This window comes from Simochromis diagramma, unplaced genomic scaffold, assembly GCF_900408965.1.
Source record: "Simochromis diagramma unplaced genomic scaffold, fSimDia1.1 OVJJ01000205.1, whole genome shotgun sequence".
NCBI lineage: Eukaryota > Metazoa > Chordata > Actinopteri > Cichliformes > Cichlidae > Simochromis > Simochromis diagramma.
In genome coordinates, this window is record NW_024386782.1 from 8,445,039 (window position 1) to 8,455,376 (window position 10,338).

Sequence of the window (10,338 nt, forward strand, 5' to 3'; positions counted from 1 at the left end):
GTCATGCCATTCTGATGGATGTTTCCAGCACCTTGTTGAATCTGCGCCATGAAGAATTAAGTTAATTCTGAAGGCAAACAGAGGTCCAACCTCTTACTAGCAGGCTGCGCCTAATAACGTGACATTTGTAGATCTCACAAGAACAGAAGAAACAGCATTTATTTTAATTCCATTTTGTTTATTCAGATAATGTGAGCTTTTACAGTATTATGTACTGAAAACAGATCATTCTTTTGCTGTCACATCTCAAAGAAACAAATTAGATCAGCTGCTAAAATGTACAATTACTCAATGCTCCTCTGGTAAAAATAATACATGTAATACAATGTTATACAAAAATAAAAGCACTCAACAACCCTGTAAATGCATCACAAATCCTTCTCTTTACAGCCACTGCTGCTTCTTTTTTATTTTAAAAACACTTTTAATATTCTTTTGGCACCAACAGATGTCATATTAACAGACAGAATAGGGTATTGCACAAGGCTTCAACCTTTCTTATCACTTCACAGTTGGCAGACACCGGAGTTTGACATTTCCACAAATTCAGCTCCAATCAAATTTACCTCCCTTCTCTTCCCACCTAAAATAAATATTAGGCTGTCTGTGTTGCTTGCTCCACACACACACACACGCACACACACACACTCACTAACACCCACGCACGCACACAGTAAAATAAATAGCAAGGAGATCTGGCCTGATGCAGATGTATGTCATGGTCAGGTCATGTCCATATAAACTGTCAAAGCTTCGCGTCAGCAGTTCATCATCTGAGCAGCGAAGGGTGCAGCTCTGCGTCATGCTACAGCGCTTCAAACGGCCCCGTCTTCAGCAGCCAGCCAGCTGTCAGAGGACTCTCAGTGCACTTGACAGGCTTCGTGTAAGTATTTTGTCAACATGTAAGTGGCAGAATTAGTCTTCTCACTCTGTGTGTATGTATGTGTGCGTGCGAGTGAGTGAGAAGTGAAAACCGGACAGTGATGAAGGGCAGTCAGCTGCTGCTTAAACCAGACTCTCCCCGATCCTCTCGCCTTCCTTTCTCCTTTGTGTGAGATGAAAAAACAGATCACTGTCAGCAGGGGGAGAAGGTCCAGGAGAGTAAAACAAATATTGATTCCTAGGTATCTGTTATAGTACCTGCTGGATAAAGCTCTGTGTGTCAGGTCTGGCTGTAGCGCAGATCTCGCAGCCGGGACGAGATGGCTTGTTGATGAAAGTGCACGAGGGACACGCCCACTCTGTCTGCTGAGTAAACAAACATGTGGAGTTCATTTAAAGCTCTATCAAAAGTAATAATACTGCTTATCTATAATGTCTGTGCTGTCAAGGTGTTCATTATTCGTAATTAACAAATTCACCATTACTTTTCTTGCTGGGAACTATGGTTTGAAAAATTAGGTAGATTTTGCATTAACTCTTGTCTGTGGGGATTAAGAGCCCAGAGCCCACCAACACTGACCTATGACTGCATTACAAACAGGTTAACTTTAAGGTTTAATTCACTCCAAGCATAATCTATCCTTTAACTCTTCCCTCCTGGGATGCCTACTAGGGGTAACCCTTGTTTCTCTTTTCTGAACAGAGCAGTTTCTTTCATATTGTAGGCTGGCTTCCAGGACAAAATGACTGCGTCTGTTTATACAGCGTACTAGAGCCAAAACATGTCCTTGTTATTAGGGTGCAGGGGAGTTAATCAAGTTTGGCATTCCTGTGTCCCTGCAATGTTAGAAACATCATATCCTAAACACATACCTGTGTTTTACTCGCTTTGCTGGTATGATCATTCAGCTGCAGCTTCTCAATGTCGAGAACATCTTTGATGTCACCTGGTCTGTCGCTCCCTCCACCTGTACCTGCGGACAACACAATGTTAAACTGGCTGCATCTACATCCAGCTTGAAAGACTTTCAAACGCCTACAAAAATCACAAAATAAAGAATTGTAATTTTTGAATAATATCTTAAGGTTATTTAGCAGCCCCACTCACAAATTCCTGACAGAACATGTATAATTCCTACATTAGGAATTGTTTTCCTGCAGTGTTAATTCAGGTTTGATGACTCTCAAACTGTAGGGATTGTCCGGATTCTTGTATTTTCTCCACATAGCTTCCCCCAAAAGACAGCGAGTAATTAGAATAATTAATCTAATAGCACTTTATGCTCATCAGTATCAGCGGTCATCATGCTTTTCAGGAATTTAGCCGTTACGCAGTCTGGCTTGGATTTCAGCGTAGTACCATCGTATCTATTTCCCTTTTCCTCCTGTCATGCTCCTCTATCTGCTCCTCCCAGGGCACCATCGGTTTCACAAATGGGACTCTGTATCTTGGTGCTCGGAAGCACTCGATTTGGTCGATGCCATGTGTGTGGACAGGTGTTCATCCTTCTTGAAACGAAGGTCTATGTTGGTGTTTCGGACACCAACGAAAGACGATAAGACAGGCTGGCAGTTAAAAACTTGGACAGTTAAAGACTGGGTGCAAATCTTCTGCAGTCAGAAACTAATCTGGAAATCACGAGACTTTAATGTGTACACAGGTGACTTTCTACTAGACTTTATGCTTCGTTGACCACAAGTTTGAGACGCAGTAAATCTAAAAGATGATCGAGTCAGCAAACATTGCTCCGGTGTTCGGTCCCAGAGTGCTGGCTGCTCGGCGGCAACGCTTCCTCCATGAAGGGTTTCTTTACCTAATGAAATGAAACTAATTATCCAATAACTTCCAACATCCCCCTGATTCAGCAGCAGGAAAGGTTCAGTTTATATCAGTATTATCTCAGCACATCAGTGACAAAAAGCTCTAAAGTACTGAGGATGGTTAAGGTGGCTGCGACCGACTCTGCTAACAAGTGTTGTTGTTAATTAGCAGGACCGCAGCAGTGCACTGCAGATGCAACCGAAACATCATCATCGCAATGTACCTTGAACTCACCCTGGTTGTTGTGGGGAAGCCTTGAAGGGAGGGTGTTGTAACCCCTCCAGTCCTGGGAGGTGGGCCCGTTGCCTGGGGGGAGAGGTGTGGTGAGTAGGGCACTCTCCAGGTCCTGCTGGAACAGCTGGCGGGTAATCCGGGCTTGCCGGGCAGAGATCAAGTATAGGTACGCTGTATCGCCATCCTTCTGCACCCCGTAGGAAGCTAATGACCTCGGCTCGGTGCACAAACACTGACCGATCACCCAGCGCTGGACGCGAGGATGGAAACCGTACTCGAGAAATACCTGAAGAAGAAGAAGAAGAAGTAGAAAGGAGGAGGAAGTCAGTGAGTGCAAATTTAAGATCAGCTACATTTCCAGCTGTTGTAACCAGCAGGTTTCTGACCTGTTGCTTGAGTGCAGCCACAGTCATGTAGGGAAACACTTTCACTGTGACGCAACAGGACGAGGAGACATCCTCCACCACCACAGATAAACTGCAACACAGACATGGCACACGGGTAAACCCTGGAAGACACAGCGGTCATAATAATGACCTTGAATAGCCCTGCGCAGCCAAACGTTTCTCCACCTCCTCACCTGATTTCCCCATCTGCGTAGTTTTTTTCCGACAGCTGTATCGTCAGCGCCGCTTTCTGTCGAGCCAGCGCGGACGCGTGCTGTGAAGCAGCTTGCGTGTCGCCAGCTTCGATTGCCCTGGTGAGCTCCAAACACAGCTCCTCTGAAAAGCACAGCACAGCAATTAAACGTGACATTATTAAACCACACTGTGAGTAAAGAGAGAGAGAGAGAAAAAAAAAAAAAACATGGCGACAAACATGGATGCTCACCGCTCAGCGGGAGCGAGGCTGAGCTCCACTGCTCCTTCGCCACTGCCGTGTTGTTCTGTTTGCTGTCTGATTCGTATGTATCCACATTTGCAACTGTCAGAGGAGAGATGGAGAAGTTTGTCACTGAAGTGCTTTACAACGCCTTGAAGTCAACACATACCAAGTTCAGCCGATATCAGTGTTTACACTTGCTGCACCGGGTTGATAAAGGTCCGACGTCTGCGCACGTTTATCACTAAGCGACATAGCAAAAGCATACAAAAACTACCGCCCTATAACAGTTGGCCCAAACCAAACGATACTTTATCTCCTCCAACTAACATGTGTAACGCTGCTTTGATTTGATTCCAGCTTTCACCATTAACCTCAGATAGAAAACATCTAAAGTGCTTTTTCTTTGACTTCTCACAGCGTGAGATATGTTTCGCAGACACAATTTTTTTTTAGGTGCAATACGTTTACAGTATAACAAGGGTCAGTAATTTGCCCTTATTTACTCAGTTTGTTTATAAAGAGTCTTTTTAACGGTTTAACAAATGGTTTTATTCATCCCCTTTAACCTGAGGTAAACCCTATTTTCACGTTTTTATGAAAAGAAAAATGTAATAAACAAAAGTATGAGGGGAGAGAGAGAGACAGGCAAAACGGGTAGAGAAAAAAAATAGATTGTTCATCAGCATGCCGCCACCAGAGGGCGCCTCAGGTTTTATTTCTTTGATGGATTATCAACATTAAATCAATTCTTTACAAACAAGAGCTCTCAGCGGGCTACACTGACACTTTAATGTTTTATGATGTTTTTATTACAACATCCTGACGTCAGCATTGTAAATATGGGTATCAAGTGTAGTATATTAATCTTTTTTTTAGTCATTGTGAAGTTATATAATCTTATATTGAAAAAATGTTTTAAAGAAAAAAAAAAAAAAAGCTTATGTCCCCCAATGACCAATATATTGCTTTACAGTTTTTTTTTCTTAATTGGTGTGACTCTAACCTTTGACCTATGATCTTGAAGCATTAAATACTCGAATAGTGTATTTTATCATCTTCACCCACATGATTGGAACCCAACTGACTGAAATCTTTGGCTTCTGTAAGCTGAAAAAACATTTATTCATGCTCTGTGTGACTTTTGCAAAGCTTTACGGCGTCATTGTGACGTCGCAGGGTCTCCATGCCCTTTCATATGACATATTACTCCATATGGGTTCTTGGATTTATTTTCACGGTCATTTGAAGGTCAAGGTCAAATGCTTAACCAACCTAGGTACTCATGTCCCCCAAGGCCTACTATGTTGTTGCAAAATTTGAAGATGATCCATGAAAAATTGTGGTTAATTTAAAGTTTGTACTGATTTCCACATTTGGTATGACCTTTAACTTGACCGGATTCTGGCATCTACCATCACAGGAAATTTGAAAACGATATCTTGAAAACTCAGGACGCTAGACTGTTAGGAAACAGACCGATTACATACTCTCTTCCCTTTGGGTGGAGGCTTGAAAGCATTTTGTTTGTTGAACTGTTACAGCAAAAACTGAGTGCAACACAGTTTAAGACAAAAAGTTTTGCGTCATTGTAAAAAAGAACCAGTAAGAAACGGTTTTGCTGTGTATGCACAAAGCAAGGATGCTGATGCTTTGTGCTTTCAAGAGATTTGCAGTTCATCAAAGCTGATTCAAAATGGACCGTTGCCAGTCAAAACGCAGAAGAGGATCCTTTACTCAGCAGATATTTGGGTGAAAGTTGAACTGAGTTTTCAAATTGAAGCAACACAGCGAAAAAAAAATGCGTCACAGGGAACAGAATTGTGAAATACACTTTACGTCCTCTCAAACCACTCGTTAACAAATATCTAATTAGTTACAGCAAACATGGCAGAAACTGTGCAACTAAAATCGACTAAAATAGGTTGCTGTTTGCTGGATTTGCTTTAGTAGAATTGTGCAGCAGCTGTGGTTTAAAATCCACAGCTCCATGTTTTTAGGCATGGTCAAGACGACCTGCTGAAGTTGAAGGAGTCAAGTGACTGTATGCTCACTGGCTGCTTTGTCAGCTACACCTTTTTCAACTGCTTGTTAACACGAATCACAGGACAGGACCTCGGCACATTTTGGTATGTAGACATGGTAGAGATGTCCTGCTGAAGTTCAAACAGAGTATCACAACAGGGGAGAAGGGTGATCTTAGTGACCTGGACCTTAAAATCTCAGAACAACAACCAACAAAAGGCCTGGTTTCAGTTACTGAGTCTTTAGTCCTAATGTTTACTAAAATGGATTTTTGGAAAGGATGTACAATGTTGTTTAATGAGTGTTACATTTATATTTGACTGATATAAACCATTATTCATTTTATCGGAAATAAAGAAACAAAATTGTCAAACTGACCTCTGTGTGCCTCTCTTAGTGAAGACATCATCACGGTGGCCCACTCCTCGGCCTCTCGGTCGCAGCGGAAGTTGAAGCGGATGCAGTCGTGAGGCGGAGCAACAAGACGCATCTCATGGCAGCGAGAGGACTTGACCTCATACTGCACAGAGCGCAGGTCAAACTCTGCGATAAACTGCAGGTAAAAACACAAAGTGATGTAAGAAAATTTCTTCCCCATACGTTAGCTGAAGTGTGACAAATGAATCCTAGAGCCAAAAACTCAGTTCCAACACCAACAAGTCAAATCACTTTCATTTGCATCCACCTGACTAATTGTTTAATATGTCAAAAAACACCTCAAACCTGAAAAGCTGGGACTAACGAATGTTTAGCATATTAAAAAGGAAGACCCTCCTTTGCACTGAACAAGAGCTGAGGGAGGAAAAAAACAAATAGTAGATGCAACAAATGCAAACTGCAGTTCTCTTTGGAGGACTATCACAGTTTAATAGAAAGGAAACAATCCCCTGATACATGGCAAAATGAAGCATGTGAAATCCTCACTCTGACAGAGAAAGACATGTCATCAGTGAGTGAATTTGGCAGCAGAGATTTCTTTTACACACAATCCGTCTTGGAACATTCACTGTGGCAGTGGGATCTTCAGGGCACAGACAAAAGCCGGGAAGATGGATTTGCCTTCTGCCGGAAGGAATGCATGTACATTGTCTGATACGATAACGCGGGGTGGCTGTCAAGTCTTTGAGCTGAGACAGACGAGCTAAAAGAAGTTGAATCAAGACGTGTTTCGGTAGTCGAGGGGGAAATCTGTCAGAGTGGAGATGCAAAAGCAAATTCAGAGCCTGTCAGAGTTCAGGAAGATGACACACAGTGAATGTGACAAACAAAGGGCAGATCTGGGAGTCAAGTTATGATGTGGCCAGTCAGACACTGTGCAAAGTGAGGTGAGCTTAAGCATGTGTGCCTTTTTTGTTTATTTTATTGCCAGTATTGAGAAGATTAAACTTGTGTTTGTATTGAAATGTCTTTTGCGTGCCACAATCTGCTAATTGATCCTTTGATCGTCAAAAAGTAGTAAAAAAAAAAAGCACAATTATGTGAAGCCAAACAGCTTTAAATGGCTTGCTTTGCCAGATTAAATGTGCAAAAATACATTTTTAGTCTCACAGACTGCTTAGAGTTGGTCGGTTTTTAAGTATTTAGTATTTAAGCTCAAAGCTTTATTTAAACTGAACAAGTTGCTGTTACTGAAAGAGAGACAATAAAACATAAAAACAAGCAGTAAATTTGAAAAATGACCGTATGTCATGCTCGAGTCTGAATGGTGGCCCTTTGCTGCATGGGCAAAAACTGTCCGAAAAATGTGTCTAAATATCATATCATAGATCTACAGTTTCATATTAGGCTCCATGATTTATTTCATGGTGTCACACGTTACATTTTGCGGCAATACTTTTTAATTATTTGGATGACGGTGTGCAGGCTTGCATAGGTAGCTCTGAACAGCAGCAGGACCATCCGAGACAAATCGAGGAGCTTGCTCCTAAACGAAGGGCTGACACACATAGACACACACACACACACAGCAAATTATGCCAAACACAACAGGTTCAAACGCCACAAACCACACAAGAACCATGGGAAAGAGTATGGAGACACTTCACGAATGAGAAGCACTGAAGATGCGAGAACTAATCCGACATTAGAAGTTGAAAGTACTACGCTTACATTTGGTGTTTTATACAGCCTGTAAACATTCATTTCTTCTTTCTGCTGCTCCATTTAAGGGCCACCACAGCGCATCACCCGCCTCTATCTCACCCTATCCCTACCATCTTCTTCTGTCACATCCGTCATCCACCATACATCCATCAATCTCCTCTATGTTCTTCTTGAGCGTGGCCTCCTAGACTCCCCAATGCTCATCCCTGTCCAATATGTGTACATCCACATCACTGAAAGTGTCCACTGGCCTACAGGAGTAAATAGACTGCAGAGTCCTGGCCTGAAGAGGTAGTTGTGGGCTCTGCATTGTGCCATCCTCTTAGCCAGAGGTTGTTCGATTGTATAAACCACAGCAATCCTCCTGGCTCTTACTTTTTAATCGGGTCAACCAAAGAACCATCCAACAGTGGACACTCTTAGCTCGACAAAGCTAAAAGCTCAGTGAAAACAGGATAGCAACATCCTTCCATGTATTTCAAAAAACTGGTGGTTGCCTGGAGACTGTACTGTTTTTTGTTTTTCACATTTTGTGACGGATGGTAACTTGTTGTGATTAAATGGTTGCCCAGAGTTCACCTGATAGGATACAAATTTTGTGCAAACAGTCGCAGTCTGACTTGGACCGACTGCGATCCAGGCCTGACTTACGCCTGTCTCTAAAATGATTATTTTCTTTTCTTACTTTTATTCTTATTCATCATTTTAGCCAAACTCAAACACTTTTATATTTACTGATTATGTTCTGATCAGTATTGTGCATAATTAACTACCTGCAAACTCACAAATTAAACATAATTCTGTGTTTAACCCTTACACTGTTTCTCTTGTTCAAAAGTATAATCTGTTAGTGACACAGTTCTTCATATTATAAAATGTTAAATAACTATCATATCCTGGGGTGCCTGATGTTTCCCACCGCCATCTTCACCATCCCTTTTCCAATATATCCACTTTCCCTCCTCTGCACATGTTCTAACCAACTCAGCCTTGCCTTTCTAATGTTGTCTCCAAACCGCTCAACCTGAGCTGTCCTTTTGTTGTACTCATTTCTAATTCCTGGTCACTTCCAATGAAAATCAAATATATCTTCAACTCTGCCTGCTGTCTTTTCGTTAGTGCCACAGTCAGCAATCTAAATGGAAACAGTGGTAAAGCGCCAAGGTAAATGAACCTCTGTGCTCAGTGTGGTTTTCCTGATAAGCCATGCTATTATTTTTATCTGTCATTACCAACTCTCCAATCACAGGAGGGCTTGAGCACTAAGGTTAGTCACGCCATTAACTGGCTAACAGAATGACTAAAGTTTCTTCTTCTGCTTAAGCCACTGTTTGAATCATTTGGTGTAGAATACCAGTGAATAAATACAGACCTCCTACAACACACATAATGAGAAATGACTTGCCAGTACAAGGCTGAAATCTGCATGTTTGTTCAGATGACAAGAGGATCGTGGAAATTCCCACCTGCCATTTTGCCATTAAGATTTGGAGAGTTTACCACTATAAAGGACTTCCCCCGTGATGTTGTTATGTCGTGGAAGGGCCGAAAATGAAAACGAAACTAAAAGTTTTAGTAACTACACTACTTCTCCGTTAAAACAACAATGTGAGGCTTTTTAAGACCCCCCTTTTAAAAACATACTGTTTGGCAATAAGCACGACACCGGGGAGGGAGTCTGAAGGCTCTGCTATCAGGCGCTTGATTGTCACAGTGGATCCTGGTGTAAACTGGAGGAAAGAGTTTCTGTTGTTCTGAGATTTGTCGTGCCTCAAATTGAATCCACCAAGGTGCACATGTCGTGCTAGGAGATCCGTAAAACTGCGCGTAAAGGCCTTTTGTTAGTTAAGAATATAAATGTCACTTAAAAAAGGCGTTTGTGCACACACACACACACACGCGCGCGCGCGCGTTTAGGTTGATAACAAAAGCATTTGTTCTAAACATACAGATGTGTGTGTGTGTGTGTGTCTACGCTTACCACACTGCGGTTTCCGCTCGTATCGCGTAAAGCCAGTCGGAACTCTCCGGCCCGGCTCGGGTCCATGCTGAGCTGCAGGCGCAGAGCCTCGCTGCCCGCTCCGGGGAGGTACAGCGGTCGGATCCCGGAATGGCACACCGAAACACGGACGGACATTAAGACTGTACTGCAGCAGGCGGTAGGTGCAGGGCCGCCGCATGCAGCCTGTGGGGACGAGGCAGGAATCGGGGCTGGTGGAGCCCAGCCGCCCGAGCTGAGAGCCATGTCGCGGACACCACGGACGGGTGAGGCTCGGTACTGCTGCCCGTGTCTTCTGCGGGGTTTAACAGGTCCACCGGTGTTTAAAGAGAGCGCGTTTTATCACGGGGAGGCTCTGGCTGTCTCCGCGCCTCGCAAATTCTTCCATGTCTACCCGAAGCCGAGCGACAGAAAAACAAAACAGGAAGCTGAAGAGTACGACTGTAAATCT

General features: G+C 42.9%; 1 protein-coding gene across 4 annotated transcripts; it reads right to left on the reverse strand.

Moving 5' to 3' along the window:
• Window positions 1-161: 161 nt before the first annotated feature.
• On the reverse strand, window positions 162-10,307 carry sharpin (SHANK-associated RH domain interacting protein). 4 transcript variants are annotated; one of them, XM_040021081.1, is made up of 9 exons: window positions 9,870-10,307; window positions 6,164-6,338; window positions 3,770-3,862; window positions 3,519-3,660; window positions 3,325-3,415; window positions 2,939-3,224; window positions 1,756-1,850; window positions 1,141-1,245; window positions 162-1,045 (listed from the first exon to the last, which is right to left on the reverse strand). In XM_040021081.1, exons 1-9 carry the CDS (start codon window positions 10,131-10,133, stop codon window positions 995-997), a joined length of 1,302 nt encoding a protein of 433 aa, XP_039877015.1. In that variant the 5' UTR covers window positions 10,134-10,307; the 3' UTR covers window positions 162-994. The 4 variants fall into 4 exon arrangements, with proteins under 4 accessions (XP_039877015.1, XP_039877006.1, XP_039876998.1 ...); XM_040021072.1 differs by having other exon boundaries at window positions 1,141-1,248; window positions 9,870-10,306; XM_040021064.1 differs by having other exon boundaries at window positions 1,756-1,856; window positions 9,870-10,305.
• Between the last annotated feature and the right edge of the window lie 31 nt (window positions 10,308-10,338).

What these genes read in the sequence shown, in the direction of transcription:
- sharpin (XM_040021054.1), bottom strand. Translation starts at nt 10,133, where the DNA reads ATGGCTCTCAGCTCGGGCGGCTGGGCTCCACCAGCCCCGATTCCTGCC. An exon ending in CGAGCGGAAACCGCAGTGTG is followed by an intron (nt 6,339 to 9,869) that starts GTAAGCGTAGAC and finishes TTTTACCTGCAG; the next exon opens with TTTATCGCAGAGTTTGACCT. An exon ending in ACTAAGAGAGGCACACAGAG is followed by an intron (nt 3,863 to 6,163) that starts GTCAGTTTGACA and finishes CTCCTCTGACAG; the next exon opens with TTGCAAATGTGGATACATAC.